Source organism: Nannospalax galili, unplaced genomic scaffold (assembly GCF_000622305.1).
Source record: "Nannospalax galili isolate Female #2095 unplaced genomic scaffold, S.galili_v1.0 scaffold803, whole genome shotgun sequence".
Taxonomy (NCBI): Eukaryota; Metazoa; Chordata; class Mammalia; order Rodentia; family Spalacidae; genus Nannospalax; species Nannospalax galili.
In genome coordinates this window covers 979,629-1,005,075 of record NW_008349354.1, presented here as the reverse complement: position 1 = coordinate 1,005,075, position 25,447 = coordinate 979,629, and the positions used below count along the sequence as shown (strand labels likewise).

The 25,447-nt window shown below is 43.4% G+C and overlaps 1 protein-coding gene across 4 annotated transcripts in view; it reads left to right on the top strand.

The window, feature by feature from the left end:
* The window catches only part of Adgrf5 (adhesion G protein-coupled receptor F5), a 103,017-nt gene that overhangs the window by 46,178 nt on the left and 31,392 nt on the right, over positions 1-25,447 (top strand). For all 4 annotated transcript variants that reach the window (XM_029570219.1, XM_008846728.3, XM_029570218.1 and 1 more), the window contains exons 2-4: positions 2,984-3,109; positions 10,553-10,607; positions 21,519-21,689. In XM_029570219.1, coding sequence (XP_029426079.1) covers positions 3,008-3,109; positions 10,553-10,607; positions 21,519-21,689 — 328 coding nt within the window. In that variant the 5' untranslated portion in view covers positions 2,984-3,007. The remainder of the gene's footprint in view (positions 1-2,983; positions 3,110-10,552; positions 10,608-21,518; positions 21,690-25,447) is intronic.

The window sequence follows — 25,447 nt, the reverse complement described above, 5'->3', positions numbered from 1 at the left end:
CGAAGACTTGGATGCAGACATGTCTTCTAGACATTTCCTTCTCTATGTTCATCTCAAGGCAAAAAAGATAAAAATGAAGTTTACATTAGATAATCACTAAAAGTAAATACAAAGAGACATAAAAATGCTGAAATCATTGCGGCTGCATCCTATTTTCTCTTTGTAAGTTCATTTTTATTTATTTATTATTTTTATTTTATGGGTATTTGTGTATTCCTTCCATGCATGTAGTTGCACCCATGTTATTGCAGTGCTCTCAGAGGTCAGAAGAGGGTATTGGATCCTGTGGAACTGGAGTTACAGACTGTTGTTAGCCACCATGTGGGTGCTGGGAACTGAACCTGGGTCCTCTGCAAGAGCAGCAAGTGCTCTTAACTGCTGAGCCATCTCTTCAGTTCTTACTTTTTAAATTGTTTATGTGTCTGTGTATTTGTTTCATGTGTGTGTGTGGGTGCCCACAGAGGCCAGAAGAGGTTGTCAGATCCCCTGTAGCTAGAGTTACAGGAAGTTGTGAGCTGCCTGATGTGGGTGCTGGGATACAAATTCTCATCCCCTCTGGAAGAGCAACAAGCACTCTTAACTGCTGAACCATTTCTCCAGCTACTAAATCTCACACTCTTGATGACGTCCTCAGTGTGATGCCAACTAGTATATAGTGCACCACTACCTTGGGGCCTAAAAAGTTTAAGTTGCCTCTTGAAGGGAGTATCTTTTCTGGATATATGATGGGTTGATCCATCCTAGGGACAATTGCTATCAGCAGGTTACCTCAGCTTGTCCCACATAAAAAATATACATCCTTCAATCAGGGAGGGGAACTTCCAGCTAGAGGACTAAGTTACGTGTCCCTATGGTTTCCCTCCAGCAGATGGAGCTGGCCTTCAACATCTGTTTCCATCACCAAAATTGCAAAGTATTCTCCTAAAACCACTGAGCTGAAGAATTTAAAAAATGTATTTGATTGCCAGATTTTCGAGCTGTATCATTTTCCAAGGTCTTTCGTTCCCCTCTTTCTAACTAGGGAAGAGGAAAATGCAGTCAGCTATTGGTGATTGAAATATAGTTCTCCCTGGCATGTGCCTCTGGGCCTGTTAGTGTAGTATCCTGATCTCAATTCCCTGGTGTTCCCTGTAACTTCCTCCTGGCTGCCCTCTGCCCCTACTGCCCATTGGGGAGTTACATGCACTGTGATTCGTTGCTTTTGATTTATTCTATCCTATTTCACCCTATTTTTTCAGTGTCTGTATCTCTAGAGCTCTTCCTGGCATTTGAATGTCAGAAAGCTCTGAAAGAATTAAGGAAGGTATAGTTGTTCCCATTTTACAGGTGGAAAAATTTACTTAGGCTCAAGGAAGATAAGTGACTTATGCAAGGACATGGGTCCTTATAGTGATCCTGGACCTAAATCTATCTCAGTCTGTTTTTTTTCATGGGCATACGTGAGAATAGGAAAGCCAGAAAGGGGTTTGGGAAGATTGCTCAGTGGGTAAAGAGCTTGATATGTGAACAGGAGGATTCCCCAGCACCCATGAAAAAGCCTGGCATAGTGGCAAGTGCCTGTAATCCCAGCCCTGGGGAGGTAAAGACTGGCAGATCCTGGGGGCCTACTGGCTATTCAGCTCAACCAATCAGTGACCTCCAGATTTCACAAGAGACTTTGCCTCAAAAAAGTGAGGAGAGTGATAGATGGAAATAGTGGAAATTGACTTCTGGCCTCCATACTTGCACAAACAGGTGAGCACACATGTGCACACATTTGCACACATGGGCATAATGCACACACACACACATACATACACACTCAAGCCAGCAAGAAAAGGATTCTGCAGTGCCATTATTCTTGCTTCTGTATGTACTTGGGCTGAGATTACGCTGTGCAATGCTCTGCTTTGCAAATGTAGTGGTGATTTAATCTGGTTATCAAAAGGTTCCACTTTTCAACCACCAGCATTATAAAGAGATGGTTTGAAAAGTTAATGCATCTGATGAGATACTTTATGATGTTAATATTACACGTTATATACTATTAGATAAAATCATGTCATGAAATAAAATCGGAATTTTATAACTAAGTATGGGAGTTTTCATATTAATGAGTCATAAGCCTTCATATGAGTCATGGGGTCAATTGAATGGGTTGCTTCCAGAACTAAAAAACTAAAATAAAATAAAGATAAGTTAGGATAGACTTGAAAATATTAAAAGGCATTTCTTGTAACGAAAGTGCTAAGTTCTCAAATGCTTTTGTCATGTAATTTGTTAATTGGATCACAATATTAAAAGCCTTTAAAAAATCTTTGTGTGTATGTGTTCATTTATGCGAGTGTATGGTGTGTGGAAACATGATGCGTGTGTGTTGGGGGGAGAACGTGCACATCATGGTGCGTGCGAGGTCAGAGGATAATCTGGGGGCCAGTCCTTACCTTCCACTCTATTTGAAACAGCATCTCTTGTTGGCTCCTGTGTATACCAGGCAAACTGGCTATGAGCTTTCAGGGATCCTGTGGTGATAGGAGCACTTGGATTACAGAAGTGCACTGTAGCATCCAGCTGCAAGTGGGTTCTGGGAATCCAAAATTCAGCCCTCATGCTAGAGGGGCAAACATTTTACCCACTGAATCATCCATCACCAAGGCCTAAAAGTATTCCTTACTAAATAGTTCATTCTTTTTTCTTGCTTTCTTTCTCTATCCTGATTCCCCTCATCTTTCCTTCTCCCTCACTCCCTGTGTGCTCCCCCCAAACCCACTATGTTTCTTCTACTTACCTGCATTACCATCTCACCCCACCCCCATCTACCTGACCCGCAGTCTCGTCACTCAGGGGCAGGGATTGCTTCCTCAAATTGGTTCCCTTGTGTCCTTCCCTTTCCCTCTATTGAAAAGGTCCTTGTGTGGTGTCACTTCTTAACAAGGCTTGGTAATTCTTTTCTTGTTTCATAAATAAATTGCTCTGCCTCTAAGCCCTCGTATTTCCATTTTAGGCAAAACAACTCAAACCAGAAGAAATGAAGGCCCCAAGGAAAATCACATTCTGCTTCGTGGTGGTTGTGATTTGTTCTTCCGAGGCTACACTGAACTTGAACTCAGAGCCTACTGCCCATTCTTTGGTGAGTAAAGCAATGTGTACTAGCATTTCCCTGTTGTAGTTCTCTTGGGAAGTCTCTCTGACTTCTTGGGAAGGTTCCCAAATGGAAAATCATTCTTCGAAAAAGTGCTATGGGGGAGGGTTTTGAGAAAATGCTGCAAATGAACATAAATGGTCATTAGTGTATTCACTGAGCTGCAACTCACTGTAGTCTGAAATCTGTGGATGTATCAGTAGAGCTCTCCCAGGCAACCTCCCTAACTAGACTGAAGTTTCCACCAGGCTTGCCCAACCTAGCCAGTGGGCCACATGTAGCCAAAGGGAACTGTGAATGTAGTCCATGAAATCATAAAGTGTTATGAAATTAAAAATAATAACCTGATTGCATGGTTCTTGACCTTGTGCCTTGTGGATGACTGTATCTTGTTACAGTATCAAAAGGCTGTATGCACCTGCTAGTCTGGGGCTTTGCACTAAAGCTGACTGATAAAGCAGATTCAGAGGGCTGAGCAGAACATGTGTTCTCAAAGGACTTTCCTTGAGCATCAGCCTACAAGACAGTTCAAGAGACATTAATCTCTCTGTGGTTATCACAATCACAGGTTAATGGGGCTCAAAAGATCATGGGTAATAGCTAAGGCCTGTGCTCAGAAATAAACCAGGTTCTTTTGTCTATGGGAAGTCAGTGGACATTTAGCTTAATTAAAATTAACTAAAGGGGATGATAAGAATATTTGCTCCTTGTGGGAATTCATGGATGATTATTTACATGTTTTCTCCAGAGACATGACCTGGACATGACTGGTTAATCTTGATAGATGTAATTCTGTTTCTCAGTTTCTTCAACTTTAAAGTCATGTTAATAGTAATACTATTTTCCTGTGATTGCTGTGAAAATGATATTAGTTTCTGTTTATAACGGGCCTTAGAATGTGCCTGGCACACAGTGAATACTACACGAGCTGTTCTTGTTTGTCCCACTATAATCTTATTTTCCTCTGCTCATTCTCCTTTTTCATTTATTTATTTTTATTTTATGTGTATGTTTTACCTGCATGTGCTAAGTGCACTCATGTCATGTAATGCCTGTGGAGGCCAGAAGAGAGAGTCAGATCCCCTGGAACTGGAGTTACGAATGGTTGTCAACCACCATGTGGGTGCTGGGGATTGAACCCGGGTCCTCTGCAAGAGCAGCCAGTGCTCTTAACAGCTGAGCCATCTCTCCAGCCCCACTGCTCGTTCTTCTTGTTTTAGCTATTGTAGGTCTGTTTACTCTGTTATCACTATGGTTAGAGTTTTAGTAACTTCCAGGTAAATAAGTGTTTGAGACTTTTGTTTTTCTTCTATTGAAGCTAAACTGAGGGAATTTAGCTCTGATTCAGGCAGTACAACTTATTTGCATTTGGTATGTTTGAAGAGTTTGATCTTGCCTTCAGCATTTTGTTTCATGGCTACGTTATTTAGCTTCCTGTGTCGGAACAGATATTGGACTTAAACAATTTAAGGGATGAAGAATTTATTTTCCTCATGGTTCCAGGCATCTCGGTCCATCAGGGGGCAGCATGGCCAAGCAGGGAAGGTCAAACCGCAGTAGTTGTGAGACAGAGAAATGGGAATGTGGGTGTCTGGCTGTCTTTCTTCTGTATCTGTTTTTGTTCCTTCTGGGGCCCCCACCTGTCACCCAGGGTGGGTCCTCCCCTTTAAGTTAACCCTCTCTAGAAATGTCTTTACACAAAAGCCAAGAGATGTACTTCAATATCCCAGGTGATTCTTAATCCTGCCAAGTTGATGATGAGGTTTCGGCATCACAATGACTTTATATACTTTCTTCGTTTATCTGTTTCTGGTATGCTATTGTTGTTTGAGCTGTGTTTTATTTGTCTTTTTCTTTTTTCCCCTCTTATGACTTGAGGGATATACATAGTATGTCTCTTCTTGAAAACTCTGGTATGTGGGGTACAACAGAGTAAAAGTCTGCTCATATAGACTGGGGGGACGTTTTTACTTGTCTAGCGATACTTATTCAGAGCAGGTGGGGTTTCAAACAAGAGCTTGAGGTGAGCTCCACACTGGAGTTAGCTTAGCCTCTGTTTCAGAAGTGTTCCTGGCTATAGCCATGCCCATGTCCTCCCTTCGTGCTAGGTGGTAAGCCTTCTCTACTGCCTGGTGCCACAGGCTATTCATGGGATAAACCAGTGACCTTGTGGCTTGTTATTAGAACTTGAAGTTCATCTCCATGGAACCTCTTGCCACCAGCCCCAAAGACCTTACTTTTCCTGTTTATACCTGCCTTTCAAGGCATAGTATGTTTCTACAACCCAAAGCTGAGGAGCTCCATTGAAGAATGCACTTTAGTCTGCCTGATCAACTTAGGCAGTCCTCAGCTGTCTCCTAGTCCTTGAGTGACCTTCCTGTCTTAAAAACAGCATGTCATAATAGACTTTCTTTTAATTATAGTAAAAGACATCTAACAAGAAATTTGCCATTTTAAAGTGCATAGTTCGGTAGAGTATTAAAGATATTCACATTGTTATGCAGCTGATTCCCAAAGCGAAGCTAAAATTCCACCCACTGAGCAACATGCTCCCCGTCCTCCTCCTCCAGATCCTGGCAGCCACCATTTTACTTTCTGTCTTTACAAAATATCATGACTCTAACTCATTAAGTGAGTGTCTCTGACTTCTGTCACTTAGCATAATGCCCTTAAGGTTTATCCACATCGTAGCCTACGTCAGAATTCCCTTCCTGCATAATATTACATTGTTTTGGTCCATGTTTTCTTTATCGTTAGTCCACTGATGGACACTTGACTTGATTTCACTTCTTGGCTATTGTGTATGATATTTCTGTGAACCAGGTACAAACTACAAAGATAAACCTTTGAAATATGACAATGGACCCCAGTGCTTCGCAAACTTTACGTGTGCACCCCACCTATCCTCATCCCTTTCGGACAGCACTCACAACTCCAGTGGCCACCCTCACAGTAACAAACTGTACATATCTAACCTTGGCATCACACCTGCACTGAGGCCCTGACCTTAACTATGTTTTGGAACTTTCATTATCTTCTTCTCCTCTCTGAATCTATATCTTCCACATAAAATAAGAGCAAATAGTATCTCCTTCTTTGGCTTGATGTAAAGGTCAAACACTCCCATACATTTATGTCTTAGCATCACTGCTAGTGCAGAGGCCAAGGGCTTCTGAAATGGTCATTATCTTTAATATTCAAATCAGTGTGCCTTGCTGGCCTCTGAGGAGATGTGCTAACAGGGATTTGGGTAAGGTAATTATCCAGCATGGAGGCAAAGGGTTAAGTCAGCCTTCTAGGTCAACAGAAGGAGTGAATGTCAGGGGTCTGGTGAATGACTGATATTTGGGACATTTGGAGACTTTGGTGGGCTTTTCTTTGCCATCCTTTTCCCTTGGGATTTTCTTTTCACCCTTTAGGCTGGGGAGATGGCTTGGTTGATAAAGTATTTGCCATGTTAGAATGAGGCCCTGAGTTTGATCCTCAGCATCCATGTAAAATGTTGGGTGTGGTGCTGTATGCTTGTAATCCCACTGGGTTGGGCGAGGGAGGCACAGGCAGAGACGGGAGGATCCCTGGAGTGGACCATCATCTAGCATGGCCAAATTGGTGACTCTAGGTCAAGGTAGGGGATCCTGTCTCAAAAAGCAAGTGGAGAGTGACTGAGGAAGACACCTAAAGTTGACCTGTGACCTCCACATGTACACGTACACAAGTGCACACAAATACACAATTGCACACTCATCCTACACACACGCACACACACATACACACACACACACACACACACACACACACACACACACCCCACCTCTCATTCCTGACTCAGTGCCCTCCCCAGTCCAGGTCACCTCACTTCTACTGGAGTTATTTGGAAAGCCATCCCATCTGAAAGGTGGGGCACTTCCTGGAATTGGTGGCCTCGTCTCTTCCGGCTGAATCTCTGCCATCAGGAAATCCCCTCTGGACAGAGTTGTGGCTCAGATCCTCATCTGGAGAATTGTGCATAGGGTTTGTAGACAAAGAGCTAACTGGGAGCTGTTTTCTCATCTAAAGTCAATAACCCAGCAGAGCTTTGTGAGCCGCTAGCCCAACCCACATTCCCTCCTGAGTCATTCTATCCAGAAAGAAAGGTTCAGTAGCAAAGGCAAATGCTGAGGTCTCACATTTTCCCAAACCATGGCCACCCTAGGACTCAAGATGGCAAGGCTGGTCCCAGTGAGCTCCAGGATGGCAGGGCACATGAGCATACAACACTGCCAGAGACCACACCAGGCACTTAACATGCCTTTGCACACAGACTGTTCAGAGCGTAAGAATCAGACGTCTAGAAGGAGTGGATGTCTTTCCCACCTCGTAAGGAGGAGAAGGCACTGGGGCTCAGCTCTGTTTGAATCCGGGTCCCAGGACCTAGCAGTCTAGTTCTGTTTACCACTAGACCACAAAGAGCCAAGAAGGCATGGATATGGAAGCAGCTTTTTGCAAAGATGTGCCCAGAAAGTTCCAGATGATTGCTAGAAAGATTAGCGCAATCTCCATGAAGCAGTGATTCCTAAAAAGTAGCTTCACACCTGAGAGGCCCTGGTCACCAAGGTGGTTTTCTTCCCCTATCAGTAGATGTGCTTAACCAGCCTGGGGGTTGGAAAGGCGAGAGACTATTTTCACAAATACTATTCTGCATTAGAATTGAAGTGTGCCTTGATGTTAATATACCACAGAGAGCACCAATTTTGGAGTCCCACTGGAAAACAGAGAACATAAACTATTGACCTGGGAGAGCTACCCAAAGCTGAGCCCTGGAGGTTGACCCCTGGAGGTTGCATCCTTTTGGTTTGTCTGAGTCCCTCAACCACAGATCAGGACTTAGATGGGTGGCTAGCCTCTCCCCAGGCCCCAGGGAGGATGGAAACAGAACTGCAGGGCAGAACCTTCCTCTGCCTGGGCACAGGGCCAAAGCAGGACACAGGGGAAGCTGACAGGAACCACCCTATACATTGTACACCTTCAGTTCCTGCATGCCCACATTCCTCAAAAATAACCTCACTGGAAAGGAAGCAGCAAGTGGGATTTGAAATTCCAGTCACTATCCATCATGTCTGGATTTCTTCAAGAACGTTCGTGAACACTCAGGTGCACAGTCCCTCCCCATCTTCACTTCTTGCACATTTTATTTTCTCCTCAGTCAGTGTCACCTAAGGATGGCAAGGAGGGGAACACATAAACCAGCTCTAATTTCCCGAAGCATAGCTTAGAAAGGGGAGGGAGACCAGCTATGGGAGGAGGAGAGAGAAAGAGACCGTCAATCAAGGAGAGACAGTTTAGGTAAGAAGAGACAAGCTCATGGAGACAAGATGTGTTTCTGAGGTATCTCCAGAGCCCACATAAGCAAGGGCAGGCTTTGAATCCTCACTCCCACGAAGTGGATGACCTTAGGCACTTTCTGGTCCTGTGTTTCTCATCAGGGAAATGTGGATAGTCACAGCACCTTTGATTCTCCGAGTACGGAAGGCATACTACAGCTTAGGAAGTGTATGTTATCATTATGAGAGATAACTAGAAAGTCACAGCAGGAAACACAGATGGCATGAATCAGCTCAGGGCTGGGTGGTGTTCAGAGATGTGTGAAGTTCATCGGAAAAGACACATTCCTATGCACAGGGTCATCTGGGCAGACTTCAAAGAGTTGGGGCCTGTCCACTGAGCCTTGGAGGGAGTTTGGATTGGAAGGACATCACAGAAGAGTCTTCCTGTAGGCAGGAAGGCATGAGGAAGTCCAGGTTAGGTCAAGGTAAGGGGAGGTTTGGTTACCGGCTACTGAGCAGGCACAGATTCCATCAGCAAAGTTGACCAACGTCAGCTCCTCATCACAGACACATGCTGTAAAGAGGTGAACTTGATGAGAACCAGGCAGCAAGACAGAGGTGAACCTTATTTCCAGCACAGTGTGTGAGATCTGGTCCCTGAGAGCATCTACGAGGCAACCAAAGCTCTTTTCTGTTCTTTATATTTAGCAGTCAAGCATTTGACATCTGCAATAGCCTTGTAAAGTAGGTTGTATTTATCTCCATGTGACTAGTTAGGAGACAGACACAGAGATGCATTAAGTAGCTTGTCAGAAGCCAAGCTAGGATCTGAACTCAGTATCAGTAGAGTCTTTGTCCCCCCTCCCCCGAGTGTATGGTCTCTCTCTCTCTCTCTCTCGCTCTCTGTCTCTCTCTCTCTCTCTCTCTCTCTCTCTCTCTGGTGTCTCTCTATGTCTGTGTGTGTATGTATGGTCTCTGTGTGTGTGTGTGTGTGTGTGTGTGTGTGTGTGTTTGTGGTCTCTCTCTCTGTGTGTATGTATATGTGTGCTCTCTCTCTCTCTCTCTCTCTCCTTCTCTCTCTGTATATATATATGGTGCATGTACCTGTGTGTGCAGATGTATGCAATCATGCACATGTAGAAGCCAGGGGAGGATGTCTGGCATTCTGTTCTATCACTCTTTGACTTATCCCCTTGAGAGAGTCTCTCACTGAACCTGGAGCTAGGCTGGCAGCCAGCAAGGCCCAGCGATCCTCCTGCCTCCATTTCATACAGAGATGGAGTTACATTATGTGTACAATCATGTGCAGCCATTTTACATTTGTTCTGAGAATTTGAACCGAGGTCCTCTTGCTTGCACAGCAAGGGCTCTTATCCACTGAGTCTCTCTCCTTCCTGAGTCTCTGCTTTTAACCACTGAGCTATATAGTAACTACAGTTTATTTAGAGCTTAGTCTGTGCCATATTGTAGTTCAGTTAGATCTTATGACAATCCTGTGAAGTTGGCACTATCCTTATTCCTATTTCACAGCAAAGGAAAGGAAGGCTCACTGAGCATCAGTAACTTCCCTAAGGCCATAGGGTGATGAGAGACACAGGTAAGCATGCAGTGATCTGAATCTAGAGCTGGCCAGAGAAGCCAATAATAGAATCATCTAGGGTCTAGAAGAAAAGGGCCAGAGGAGAGAACAATCATTTCTAAGCAGGAGATGCTCAGGCAGTCTGAATGCAGATTAAACACTGGAGCTGGCTAGGCTGAATTCTGGGAAAAGATCGGGAGACTCACTCATCTAGCCCCATCGGCCTGACTCAGGGTTCAAGTCTAGGGTGGACAGCACAAGTTTAGAGTAGACAGAATATTTTCTTTGACACAGTCCAGGCATGGAGAAACTCAGAAGCAGTGCTTTCTTCCACTCCTGGGTCTAGAGACGAGTTTGTAAAAAGAGGGGTCATCTTAGAGACAGTTCTGTATATTTCCTAGCACCATCCTCTGGGCGCATGGGCGCTGATCCTAAATCTGCATTTGCGAGATCAACTCTCATACCTATTAGGGGCACGTGAGCAGGAAGCAGAGGGGTGAAAAAGTATTTTTCTCGTATCAACTGACAAGTGTCTAAATGTTCTTTCAGATTCTCCATGAACATGAACTAGCTGGGGAAGAGCCACCAAGGCAAAAACGAGCTGGTATGTGAACTTCTTGCTTGGTAAAGTCCAATCAAGTGGCGTATGCTATAATTCTACAACAACTTTCTCCTCTCTCTCTCTCTCTCTCTAGATATTAAATCTAGGACCTTCTGTAAACCAGGCAAGCACTCTATCTGGAGTTGTATCTCTAGTCCTTTTATTTATTTTGTTCATGTATGTGTGTGTTCACATGTGTGCACGTGTATATAGAGATCAGAGGTCAACCTCAGGTGCTATTCCTCAGGAGTCATCCACCATGTTGGTTGAGACAGAACCTCACATTGGCTTGGAGCTCACCAAATAGGCTACGCTTGCTGGCCACCAAGCCCCAGGAATCCCTGTCTTTGTCTCCCCAACACTAGGATTTCAAGTATATGCTACCACCACGCCCAGCTTTTGAAATATAGGTTCTTGGTATTGAACTCAGGGCCTTTTAACAACTGAGCTATTTCCTCTACCTTATTATTTATTTTGAGAAAGGGTCTTGCTAAGCTGCCCATGTTGGCCTTGTACTTGGGATCCTCACATCCTCGGTGACTGCCTGTCATCCTCCTTTGCTTGTCTGGGAGACTCCTAAGTTCCAAGTCACCTGGGCTCCACTGTGCCATCCCTCATGGACTCCTCAGACCATGTACTTCTTCTCCTGGCTTCCCATTTTACAGCTGTAGGGTCCTCAACTGCTCCCAAGGAAGCTGGTGGCCTGGTCCCAGGAGGACTTGGTAGAACCCAAAAACTGCGTGCCATTTACATCATATGATTTTTATTAGCCCTCAAACTAAAAAGAAGGCAAAGCTTGGGGTACACTAATCATGGAGAAACATACCAAGGGCTGGACTTTCTTGAGAGTCCAGAAGAAACTCTAAATATTCAAATTCTAAGTTCTCTGCTTCACCAAATAGAGGTAAAGAGCAGCTAATATCAGGTACAGTGGGAGGCAAGAAAATGTCCCCAGGGGATGGAGAGATGGCACAGTGGTTAAGAGCACTGGCTGCTCTTGCAGAAGACCCAGGTTCATTTCCCAGTACCCACATGGCAACTAACAAGCCTCTGTAATGCTAGTTCCAGGGGATCCAATGCCCTTTTCTGACCTCTGTGGGCATACATGGGTGCACTTATAGATATGCAGGCAATACACTCATACACATAAAATAAAAATAATAAATAAAACATTTAAAAGTTAAAAAGAAAAAAAGTCCTTGGGGTAAACTGATTCTGCAGCTGTGTGGGGCTATGCATCTTTCCTCTCTATCCATAGACAGCTTGCTGAGACACCCAAATTGTATCTATTTTTCATGGTCATGGTTTACAAAAATAGTTACTAAAGTTATTGACACAGGGGAAATAGCTTCCCCTTTTACAGCTCCTAGTTTCATCCATAAAAGAATTTAAGAATGGACTCAAACAGAAATTTTTGGACAATTTTATTCAAATCTAAATAAAAACCCTCAGGCAGGCAAACTGTAAATCTTAGCAACCGCCCTGAGGAGGAGAATGGAAGGGAAAGGAAAAAGCCATGACTCCACATCCATTTAGAGCCTGCATGGAGGTCAGACAGTGACAGACTGGCAGGTGGGGAGGGGGACTTTAAAGAAAGAGTAAGAAAGAACAAAATGTTGGGGCAGTCCAAAGTGTCAGAGAACGAATTGTTCAGAAAGATGTAAAGAAGAAAAGGCGAGGCTATGCTTCCCTGAAGAATTCAGAAAAGTGGGCAGCTTTATGGAAAACTACATGCGTGCAGCTGATCCATAAATACTGTAATAGTTGAATTCTTAACAGTCGTCATCATCTTCCATAACACAAATGAGCACACCCCTGGCTCTGTGCCTGCCGTGGGGTACAGGAGGGTTTATGGGGTTTGGGAAGGATGAGAAAACACTTGTGTTGGAGCATGGCAGGCAGAGTCTGCAGAGGGGGAAGGAGAGGGGCCAGTGGGGTCCACGGGCTAACAAAGTGAAGAACAAGCCAGAGAAGATGATCCTAATGCCCTTACTTCCTGTTTGCCCTCCCCGTGAGGTGGGTGCTTTGATTCCTTTTCTATGGACTTGTGTCTCGCCTAGTTTCCCTCCTTGTAGCAGACAAGCCAGGGGCCCGATTGTTTGCGTCAGAGCTTCCCTAAGTTCCCATGGGCAGGTCCTGCAGGCCTCCGGTAAAACTTCTTAGAAGATGGAACTTCCTGTCTCATTACAGTGGAATCATTTTCGAGTATGTTGTGACTTGGTTTATTCGGTCTTGTGGTGGAAGAGACACAGGACTTCCCAAGAGAGCAGACTTGTCCCAAAGGCAGAAGAGAAGGGTCTGTCTGGGTCCTCCCGGAAGTGGGAGCCAGACCCAGTTCTTGCTCAGGGATAGAAAGGGCAATGTGGCCTCATTTTATTAAGTTCTGGAAAACTTGGTGGAAAGATAGGTACTACTGGTTTTCTTTCCCTCCCCTCCCCTCCCCTCCCCTTCCCTTCCCTTCCCTTCCCTTCTCTGTCTCTTCTCCTCTGCTCCCCCTTCCTCTCTCCTCCTTCAAGTTCTCTCTACCCTCCCTCTCCCTCTCCTCCTTCTTCTTCCTTCCTTCCCTTCCCTTCTCTCCCCTCCCCTCCTTCCCTGTTTTTCCCTCCTCGTTTCTCCTTCCCTTTCTTCCTTCTTTCTCTTCTCGCTTCCTCTTCTTTTTGGGTTTATCCTTCACTTTGTGGTCCCGATGGACTCCACTGGCCCTTCTCCCTCCCTCCCTGCAGCCATTTTGTGCCTGCTGTACTAGAAAACAAGTGTCCTTATTCCTATCTCATTCCAACAACCCCATGAATTCTCCTGTACTCTGTGATAGGCACAGAGCCAGAGATGTGCCAGTTTGTACTGTGGAAGGCTTTTATTGTGATTCAAAATCAAACTATGTATGAATGAGCTCCAGCTTAAGGTTTCTACCAAGTTATTCCTGGGCTCAGGCAGCTTCCTTGGAGCAATTGGTGTCCCTACAGCTGTACAGTCACGTCCCCCTGTTTTTCTGAACCTGGCTATTTATCACCCATGGTAGCAGTGTAGGGGGTCACTCTGAGAAGGAAATACTTGACATCTGAGGATCAGACATTCTAAAATTTTTCCAGGCATGTTTTCACCAAAAACAATCATGACAATGATAAATCACCATGAAGATGTTTTCCATTTATTACCCTCTGTGCTCTTGGGCCCCTAGAGTCATTGGGGAAGTGTTAAAGAATGGGCTCATCATCTGTAGCTGTCAGATTCGCCTTGGTATTTTTACCAAATCACTGAGTAAGAAATGGTCATAGAAAGTTCCAGTGCCAGAACCCTGGATGACAGAGATGTAAGTTGCTATAAGAACAGGGCTCTCCAGTAAAGTGAGGGAAGAAAGCGACGGGAGAAGTGTATGCATCCAGGCACTGGATGTCTGTGTTCTGTCTGTGTGTTCAAGTGAGATCTTAAGACGGGAATCTGATATTCAAAATAGCACTTGTTACATGTGCATACATCTCCATTCTGAGGCCTCGATGACAGGAGCAGAGAAAATGAGGTCAGGAATTTCCTTCTGAGTCACTGGACCAAATCTTTAAAGTTTGGGATTAAAACAAAAATCATCGTTTGAAAATTTTGCTCTTTGAGAATTTCATGCATGTATATAATACATTTTGATCATATCCGTGCCTCATTCCCAGAAAAATCTTCTTTAGTGGTTGAATTAATATTCATTTTCATTCTCAACACATTATGAACTTCTATATAAATGACTTTATTCAGATGCACAGTCTCACTGACTTCCTGAGATACATGTGTGTATATATAAATATACATGTAATATATGCATATATGTCATATATGTCTATCATATATATCTATCATATACTTTGTACAAGTATCAAAATTATTCTGCTACATAGGTTTTAAGAGGATTAAATAATGATTTTTTTAAAGACTTGGGGCTGAGGGGATAGCCCACCCATACCACCTTTCATGAGATGAGAACCCTTACTAGATCAGGTCACTGGCTGCCTGTGAGGAAATCCTGACTTTTCTGCAGACATGATAGGACGGGTGTCCCAGGCCTTTGTGACCTGGGTCCAAAAAATGCTATGCATTTCCCAGTTTATGGAACAAAGTGTGGAGTTTACTGGCTGTGATCTTTTTAGGATAATAAGCAGTGTGGAGTCCGAGTGGGTAGCTTGGTGATAGAGTGGGAAGAAAGGCTGGATACTCCCCAGCTGTCCTGTGGAGTTGATTTAAGCTGGGGTTCCATTTTAGCCTTGAAATTGAATGACAAGACTTTTTTGTTTTAATTCAGATTAGTCTTCTTTTTACGAGTTTAACCACTCAAAGGTGAGACATGATCAGAATAGTATTAATTAATTTCAGTACACATCATTGTGTGTGTATACATGTGTGTGTGTGTGTGTATGTGTGTGTGTGTGTGTGTTCATCTGTGCATGGAGAGCAGAGGACAACCTTGGGTGTTGTCCCTATGGTGCTGTTCAATTTTTTTTTTTTTTGAGAGAGAGGTCTCTCACTGGCCTGGAACTTACCAAGTAGGCTTGGCTGGCTGGCCAGTGAGCCATAGAGAGCCACCTGGCTCCAACTCCCCAATAATGGAACTACTAGTGTGTGTCACCTCACCTGGCTTTTGTAGTGGCTCTGGGTTTGAACTCAGATCCTCATGCTTGCAAGGTGAGCAATTTACCAACTCAGCCGTCACCCCAGCCTGCACTGTATGTATTTTAACATCATTAGCATTATTTTTTTCCCAAACATTTTTTATTGAATTTTTTTGTGTATTTCATACAGAACAGCTCAATCAATCTTAATCATCTTTATACCCCATTCCCCACAGGCACCCTCCCATACCACCCCCACTGGAACCCATACACTCGGTCATCTCTGTTAAGTCCCACTAGGTTGTTAGTGTCTCCAGCCATTCCCCAGTGTAAGTCCATCCACTAAGTCTAGTCAGCCTATCTAGAGTCCCTTGTTTCAGGAAGATCAGCAGTTCCTCATCATTAGCATTATTACTGACTATGGCATGCCTGACACTTCACTAGGGATTTTCACAGTGGATCCAAATACCTCCACAAAAGTCTTGTAGAGAAAATATTATGCCCACTTTATGGATGGACAAAGTGTGGCTTCCAGAATTTCAATGACACTAGTCAGCCTATCTAGAGTCCCTTGTTTCAGGAAGATCAGCAGTTCCTCATCATTAGCATTATTACTGACTATGGCATGCCTGACACTTCACTAGGTATTTTCACAGTGGATCCAAATACCTCCACAAAAGTCTTGTAGAGAAAATATTATGCCCACTTTATAGATGGACAAAGTGTGGCTTCCAGAATTTCAATGACACCCCTTCACACACACACACACACACACACACACACACACACTGGGTAAGCCACAAACCTGATGTTTTGTCAGCTTTCCCTGTGTAACAAACCTCTTAAACTGAGTGGGAGAAGAGGGTCCTTGGACGTCATCTGTGGAGCGAGGACACACAAAGTGAGAGACAATGCCACCTGATCGTCCTTCTAGAAATTGTCAAGAAACAAGCAAAAGAATGTGTCTTTAAAAAAAAAATTAGGTTAAGAAAATTACATTCTATTTCTATTTTTCTGATTTTTATTGAATTTATGTGAATTTCATACAATATGTTTTGATCATATTTAAATCCCCTCCCCTATCTGCACCTCCCCTTACCATGAAAATTTCATGTACTCAAATGTGTGTGTGCGTGCATGTGTGTGTGTGTGTATTAAGACCTACAAATCAAATTGGTGTCCCCCAACCAATGCCCTTCATGTGGGTCTATCCACTGGAGCCTGGTCAACCTACCAAGAGTCTTGCCCTTAAGTAAGACTGAGTCCTCTTTTCCCAGCAGCCATCAGTTGCCAGTATTTCCTCAGGTAAGGTTGGGGTTTCTTATCCACTTCCCCACATCTATGCTGGGATTTTGTCTGACTTGAGCTTACACCAGACTTGTGTATTGCTGTTACCATTGCTATGAATTCATATGAATAACTGACCAGCTGTCTGAACTGAAATACTCTTTCCTTGTGGTCATCTACCACCTCTGGCTCTTACAGTCTGTCTGCCCCCTCTTCCACATTGATTCTTGAGCCTTGGGAGTTTGATATAGGTGTCCTAGTCAGGGGTAAGCAGTCTGAAGCCTTATGGTAAGTGTGTTTTGATGTTTATTGCTTTGAGGCCAAGGGGGAGATAAAAGAGAGTGAAATCGTTAGAAATGAAGAGGCCGCAGCGGGCTCCTGTCCCCTTCCATAGAGAACCACAGCGAGCTCCTTTCTCCTGGAGGAAATCCCAGGCTTCCTTCTTTTACAAGTGGGAGATTCATTCATGCATCTACTTAAGCTCTGCTTCTGAGAAGCCTTAGCTCCCATCAGTGTTGCTAGGCAAAAATAGTATTGTTTACTTAAACAGCTGAGATTAAGACCCAGGACTGCTTGTGGGAGTTTGTGGCCAACTTTCCAGAAAGGTCTCTTTCAGATAAGTGCTTCGAGCCTGGCAGTGACTTGTGGGAATAAAGAGGGGAAATCCTGGTTGGTGAGTATCTCCTGGGCTGGCAGACAGACATGGACACTAATGACACCTGGAATGGACTACCTCCCACTCAGGGCAGAAAAACCCAAACAAACCACACAAGGGGTGAGGGAGATGGAGACAAAGAAAACACAGTGAGCTGTCAGGAGCCAAGTGGCTCAGGGGTGGCAGAGGAGGGTGTAGGCCATCTAAGATACACTCAGGAAGCAGGGAAGCTGTGGACTGACCCGCCTGAGTCTCTGTAGCCAAGGGCAGTTCAAGGAGCATCATTTTCCCAGGCTCCAAGGTTCAGGTTCAAGAGGATCTAGAAAGGCAGAGTTTGGCTTTTCTAACTCCAGGCTCCCAGTCTACCTGAGGGGACTAAGAGGGTGTGTGTCTACATTCACAGGATGGCACCATGTTGATTCCTGAGCAGCTGGCGAGTTCCCATACAGTCAGATTCCCTCGGGGCCCTGACACTGTTCTAAGATCCAGGGAGAAAACGAATGGCTCAAAGAAGCAGTTGGCATCTTGTGTTCCTCTGGTGGGCCAAGAGGGCCGTGAGTCACTCAGGGCCTTCCTGTTCGTTTGTTTTTCCTGGAGTGATGTTCTTCCTTCCAGTGGCATCTTGGTTCACCTTTCACTTCTGTCCAGTCTCTGCTCAAAATCCACATCTTTGGAAAGTTGTTTCTGGCCATTCTATAACAATACCACCACCAGCAGCGCTCCACTCCCATCTCCCCATCCCTGTTTCCTAACTTTCCCTCACATTTCTCCTATAGAGCTGCCTGACGTTAAGATGCTGAGTGTCCAGCATAAGAGGGAAAGAACATGGAGACAGGACTTGGCTTTTATTAAACTGATGCTGGGGCATCTACCACAACACAGGGAAACAGGCACCCAATACATGGGAAAACCATAGGAAAGTCAGTAAATAAAGGAACAGACAACAAACAAGTGTAATGTGAGCAAGGCTGACCATCAGCAGCCATGTGTTGATGACTGATCTCAATGCCTTTGTCCTGAGTTTGAATTTCTAAGACATTTATGATTCTTAACTTGAACAAAGTTTTTCAAGATAATCACAGTCATAATTGATAATTTTGATTTTGAACCTGACTTTAAAATTTAAACTTTTCTTACAAGATATATTTTAAAAGATACATCTTACATGTTGATGGTACTTTAATTAACTTTTGTTGTTTTCTTCCATTTCAGTCGTGGCTGGGTATTATTTAAAGAAAAACAACTTTGAAGTCAGAAAAAGGTCATTTTGGAATCTTAACTATGATACTTGCTATCACATATTTCAAATCTCTGAATCTCAGTTTTGGCCACCTGTGAAGTGGAAATAAGCAAACTGTTCTCATGACCCTGAAACTTACTAGGCACCCCCAAATAGCAACTGCTGTTGTTACTGTTAATATTTCATCTCCTCAATTTATCTAGTATCACTGACAGGAGATAAGCCTAGTGTCAGCTCCCTTAAGGCAAAAAGAAGGTCAGCAGGGGACTGTGGAGAGGTGACTCAGAAGTTAAGAGCACTTGCTACTCTTCTAGACACAAGTTCAATTCCCAGCACCCGCATCAGGCAGCTCACAATGGCATGTAGCTACAGTTCCAGGGGATCCAACGCCCTCTTCTGGTTTCCACTGATACCTGCACAAATATAGCATATAGACACACAGCTTGGGCTACATAGTAAGACCAAGAAGAGGAGGAGGAAGAGAGGGCTTTAGGGTAATGGGAAAAAGAAGGAGAGGAGGAGGGGCGGGGAGGAAGAAAAAGAAGGTGGTTATGGCATGCCTTTAAATATTACAGGTTCATCCTCACCAGTCTCTAGGGAAGGGTGCTGTATATCCAGAGGCTGACTCTAAAGCTCTCTTAGGTGTTGGAGAACAGAATAGATGAATGAGGGAAAGAGAACCTTAGAGGCTAGTGCTAAGTTAACAGTTGTGTGAGCCCCATAGGATGAACCTTGCCAGGTCACAGACTCCTTTTCTCCTGGGGCTTTTTGCTTTGGACTCAGCTTTGTGAAAATCTGAGCAGACAGTTGTCTTAGATTTAATGAGGAATGATGGCCTCCGTGGATCACTGTGTGCTTCGCAGGCATATACTTGTTCTGCTGTTATAGCTTCAAAGAGTGCAGGGAGGTAAGCTCAGTACCAGGGAAGACGCTCAGGCAGATGTCAATGGTGTGCTGAGGTTAGGCCCTGGGATGCAGCCACAAAAATAATGAGGTGGGTGATATGTGGTTGTTATTGACCTCACCCATCTCGAAAGCAGCCACTGTCCAGGAAATCCTGTTTACATTCATGGGAGGATCCTGGAAATAGTGAATTCACCAGAGGGAATAAACATTGTCACATTACTTTTCAGGAAGACGAATGTTCTAGAAGGCAGACAATGTAAATACTGTGTAGCTGCCCTCCTTGAAAATGTTCCCAGTGGGTAACATCATGTGTCTGGAGTTAGAATCACACAAATTAAGATTAGCAGTTCTTCTGGGAAACTTGTGCTCATCACAGAACATTTAGGAATCAAGATGAAAACAGGAAACTTGAAGCGATTTTATAGTCTGTCTTATGACAGACTGAGACTCCATATGAGGTTTTACAAGTGACTTTAATTGTTTTTATTATTTTATTTTACACAAGGTCTCATATATCTGAGACTGGCCTCAGACTCACTATGTAGTTGAAGCTGGCCTTGAACTCACGATCCTCTTGTCTTTACCTCCCAGGTCTGGGATGATAAGTGTGTCATCACACTCATCCTAGAGGGTATTCTATAAGAGAGAAATATACCATCATATATAAAATATCTGCACAGACATTTTTGAAAATAGTGTTCATTACAGTGAGTGGAATGATACTGAAAGGAAATAGCTCCCAACAAGTTCAAATTCTAAAACTATTGTAGTTTATACCTCCAAACAAACATATATCTATCTCTCTGCAATAGATATTTAAGCATTGGAGTTTTCAGCTTTGAACATTCTTACAGTGTTTCACATCATGAGTCTTTGGAATGTTTTTTTAAAAATCTTACAATGTTATAGGAACATTTCCTTTTAGAAAGAAGACATAGAGGGCTGGAGAGGTGGCTCAGTGGTTAAGAGCACCGGCTGCTCTCGCAGAGGACCTGGGTTCAGTTCCCAGTACCCACATAGTGGCTAAGAATGATCTGTAACTCTAGTTACAGGGGATCTTCTGCCCTCTTCTGGCTTCCACAGGCATTGCATGACATCGGTACACTTACATATCCACAGGCAAAGCACGCATAAAAGAAAGATAAATGAAGAAAGAAGACATAGAATTCTAATTAGACATTGAAATATATATCATGCTTTAGATTTTTCTTACATCTTAAAGGAATGAGTTTGAAAGTATTCATTATTCTTTTCCCTATTTAAAGGTATTCTCAATGTGTCTGTGTGGGAAAAATAAAACAAAAACAAAGCCTCTTCTCCTTTGTACTTTCTTCATGAGCTTTTACCTGAGCCCACAGTTCCAACTCCAATTGTATATTCCAAGTGTGTTTTCCATCCAGGACTGGATTAAAGTGGCAGAGATGTGAATTTATGGCTTGGCTCTGGGGGGTGGGTTTAATAAGATGTGATTGGGCACAGGCTCATTACATGGAGTGCTCCATGACAGATGAGTGATTTAGCTCACCAGAAGGGAAAAAATCAGTTCCTATTCCCAGGAGCTTACAACTGGTGACCAACACATGATGAAATATAGAAAACTAGTGAACAGCCATTTTAAAGTTAGATATAATATCCACAGTCTGGTTTGCTTAGAGTGGGTTTGTGTTAGGGAGCAGATCCATTTCGAGCATCAGCATTCAAATGTCTAGAGACAATTTGGAAAACCAGTGAAGAACTGGAACCCTTTTATTTCAGTCTCCAAGTTGCTAAACTTTTACTGGCCACCATTCATGTCCTGGAGATACGTAGCAACAACAACTTAAGAACAAAGGAAACTAACCGGTGACTTTTCTGGAAGGTTTTCAAGCACACATGCGTGGTTCAGCTCTTAGAATGTGTGAAACTCAACTATAGAATGTAAGAAAGAGAGAAGCTTATTCCTGTGGGTCAAGATCATGACTTTCATTGAACTGTTGTTAGAGTATCTTTTCTAGGTCACGCTATTCCCTGTCTTGCCCCATCACAGTTTGCTCTTCCGAGTGGCCAAAACCGAGGATGGTAGTCGGGAGGGAGCAGATAAGCTCTTCTTTTTCTCTAAAAGGGGTCATTAGAAATTCCTATGAGCAGCAGTGCCCACTATCCACATGAATGTATCACTAGCTTTCATTCAATTTAAAGACCACCGGGATCTTTCTCCTCCCACAAGCACTCACGGTCTTCATGTGTTTTCATTTCAGTTGCGGCGAGTGGTCCTGTGGCAGAAGAGTGCACTGTGGACATCGAGATCAGTTTTGAAAATGTCTCCTTTCTGGAGTCTGTCCGAGCTCACTTGAACAGCCTCAGTTTTCCAATTCAAGGAAACAGCACTGACCCAGCCACTGACATTTTGAGCATAGCAGTGACAACAGGTGGGTGAGACATTCATTGCTTAAAAGTGGATGATTGGACGTTTTGGGAGAAAGGCTGACCAAGGCGTTTTCTGTTAGAGCACATTTATACACGGGAGGCAAAGGAAATGACTCAGCAGGTCTATTATGTGATTTTGTGGCCCCACAGACTCCTAGAATGAACTCCCTATCACTAAATTCTATAGCCAGATTTGTCTTATTTTAATGATGAGCAGAGGTTTATTTGGTGGTTATCATAAAGTGGCTCCAAGATATGGCCTATGGCCATACCCTTTATGACAAACTTCTGGATGCTCATTCCTTGAGCAATGTGTGTGTAGAGCGAGGGCTGGCTCGGCATAGTAGTAAGAAGTTCTCTTCTTTGGGGCATCATAGATCAGGAACCAGGACATACCTGGATGTTAAAGGTATGAAGCAAAATCCTCCCAGTCATGGTTGAATTTTCTGGTTGTAGATTCCCTTCTAAAGTCATGCCAGTTCTTGTTTGGCCCAGGATACCAGCCCCAGAGAGTTGGTGTCCTATCCGTGCTATGAGACGAGGTTGCCCTTTGTCCTATGAAAGCTTTGCTTTGTAGATTGGAAAGCACTGATGGATGTTTGGTTTTATTGTTCTAAAATAAAGTCAAGAATAAAATTTTGGAGTTTTTTCAAATTCTTTTTGAACTTTTATATTTTAAATGGTATATCTTCATGTCTGTGTATGCACTTTAAAGATTTATTATTATTATTATTATTATTAAATTATTTGGGTTTTTTTGAGACAGGGTCTCCCTGTAGCCACAACTGGCCTGGAACGTACTATGGAGTTGTTTTTATTTTATGTGTCTGTGTGTGTGCCTGAATATATGTATATGCATCACATACGTGCAGACATCTTTGGAGGACAGAAGAGGGTTTTGGATCCCTAGAACCTGGAGTTATAAGCAACTGTGAGATAGCTCATGTGGGTGCTGGGAACCAAAACCAGGTCCTCTACAAGAGATGCAACCACTCTTCTGAGCCATCTCTCTAGCCCCAGTGTAGGCACCTTAATTTTTGATTCTGACTAGATGCTATCTGAGTCTGGTATAGGTCTCTTTGGATGTCATTTCCCACTCAGTTTCCCAGTTCTATGAATAGTAGTAGCATTAATGTCTTGGAGTCAATGACTTTTCCAAATGGACACAGATGTGCAATGTGAGTTCTCCAACCCTGATGAGCTCATGCTGTGTTTCCCAAATGCTTTGTGCATAGAACTCTTGTATAGAACATCTTACCTAACTGGTTAATTTGAGGGTCTCCAACCAAATCTCTTTTGGTGTCTCCATAGGGAACACCCTTCTATGTTTCCACTCAACCCAGATCCTCTGCCTCTGAAATCATTTCCTCCAATTATGGAGGAAAATTAAATACTGGCTAATTTTTTAGACAATGCTGTTCATTTCCTAATTTTTTCTGAAGCTCTGTGATATTTATGCTGTAGTCAAAAGCAAATCCACTGAATAAAAGAGACTAAGAGTATCAGACCAATATGTAAGTAGTTTTTATCATTAAATATCATGTGAATGGATCCTTGGGATTAAGTTGTGTATTTATGTTGTATGTACTCAAGGCAAACATATGGACAAAATCTCCCTACTGTTTTTCCTTCTGCTAGAGGTAATGTGACCTCCAGGGGCTACACTATCCACATTATTTTATAAATATGGGTCAACACGTTTCTCTTTTAAAATACAATTGCCTTTGGAAAGTTTGTTATCATTCAGGTAGATTAGTGATTCCCACATGAAGGAGAGAGTTCTTTCTTATTTATAACTGTGAAAAGAGGTTTGACAAAATGGGTGCTTCGATATAGCACCAAGAGCTAGAGGCTTACAGACCTCAGGACAAGTAGGGGACAGCCAGGGAGAGCTGGGGCGGCTAGAGGTAATGTGACCTCCAGGGGCTACACTATCCACATTATTTTATAAACATGGATCAACAAGTTTCTCTTTTAAAATACAATTGCCTTTGGAAAGTTTGTTATCTTTCAGGTAGATTAGTGATTCCCACATGAAGGAGAGAGTTCTTTCTTATTTATAACTGTGAAAAGAGGTTTGACAAAATGGGTGCTTCGATATAGCACCAAGAGCTAGAGGCTTACAGACCTCAGGACAAGCAGGGGACAGCCAGGGAGAGCTGGGGCAGGTGTGTAATTAAAGCTAATTAAAGCTAGACTTACTGACTATACTACTCATGTCCAAGAATTTGTATTGTCTCCATCCCCCTCTTCCCAGACTCTTCTCCTCTCCAACTTCCAACACTCACCTCATGATCCTTTCGAGAAAGGCAGTTTTAGTTATTGAGTATGTAGGAGGCTAGACAATATGTACAAAGCAACTGAATAATACCTGGACTAAAATAGGTAGTTTGGAGACGGTGGCCTTTGCCATCCCTTAAGTGTATATGTTTGTACTATACGCAGAAGCCAAGAGCCCTTTAAGTACTTCCCTTTATTACCTCTTCCCAAACAAATAACCAAAGAAATCATTTTCACAATGGAATTTCAGGCCAGTAAGAAGGAGATTTTTGTTGCATACCCTCAAATTATGGCCCAACTGGAACCTGCCACCCTTACTATGAATTCTTACAGAAACCAATGTGTCTGAGCTTTCCAACCCACCTGGGGCAGTGACTGCATCCACTTCCGAAGGATCACTGTTTGATGGCTTTCCTTTGATAGCCATCCTCTCAGCACCCATCTGCAAATCATCTTCCCGGGATGTTTCTTTGGTCTAGCTTTAGAAACTGATTCAAAGCTCTCTATTTTCAGAATTGTTGCTTTTTAAATGTCCCCATGAGAACAGAGTCCATTTGGGTTGTATTCATTTGGCTTGAAATGTAAGACAAATTTATTTGCATTCTATATTTGCAATATATTGCTATGTAACAAATTTCTCCAAGCCTTAGCATCAGAGAATAATGGATATTGCTATCTTGAAGTTTCTGGGGGTCAGGAATCTTTTTGTCTTTTTGAGCCAGGGTCTCCCTGTAGCCCCAGCTAGCCTGGAACTCCCTATATAGACCAGTATTTGCCTGCCTCTTCCTCATGAGGGCTGGGATTAAAGGTGTGGACCATCATGGCTGACTCCAGGTCAGGAATCTCAGAGTTGCTTAGATGGGTGGTTCTGATTCAGGGGCTTTCTTCTGAAAGTGCTAATGGACTGGAAAATTCACTTTCAAGTTCACCCAGGTGGTTATTGACAGACCACAGTTTCTTACTAGTTATTGTCTAGAGACTCAGTTTCTTACCATATGGACTCTCCCTGACAGATCTTCACATCATGCAGCCAATGCCCCCAGAAGAATAGAGGGAGGGGAGAAGAAGGGAGAGAAGGGAACGAGAGAGATAATTATAATAATACTGTCATCACTTCTAACATATTTTATGAGAGCACCACCAAAGGCTGTGAACTTCTAGAGGCAGGACTGCTCAGCGGCCATCTTGGAAACAGTTGCCTTATACTCTGTATCAGGGGATCTGCTCATGATCATGGTCATATGCTACAAACTATGACTAACCAAAAGATGATTCCACAGTCCTCAGACACTCAACAGTCACTCCATAATTACCTTTCAGATGGCCTGGCCTAATGACCTGGTGATGCATATGTGTCTCCACGAATCCCATGCAATTCTGTTGTACTTTCCAGAAGGACAATGTGGAGTTGAGTTAGGATTTTCTACAAGTTCGGTACTTGCTGTCTACAAGTACAAGGGTGATGACTGTCTTCTTTCTC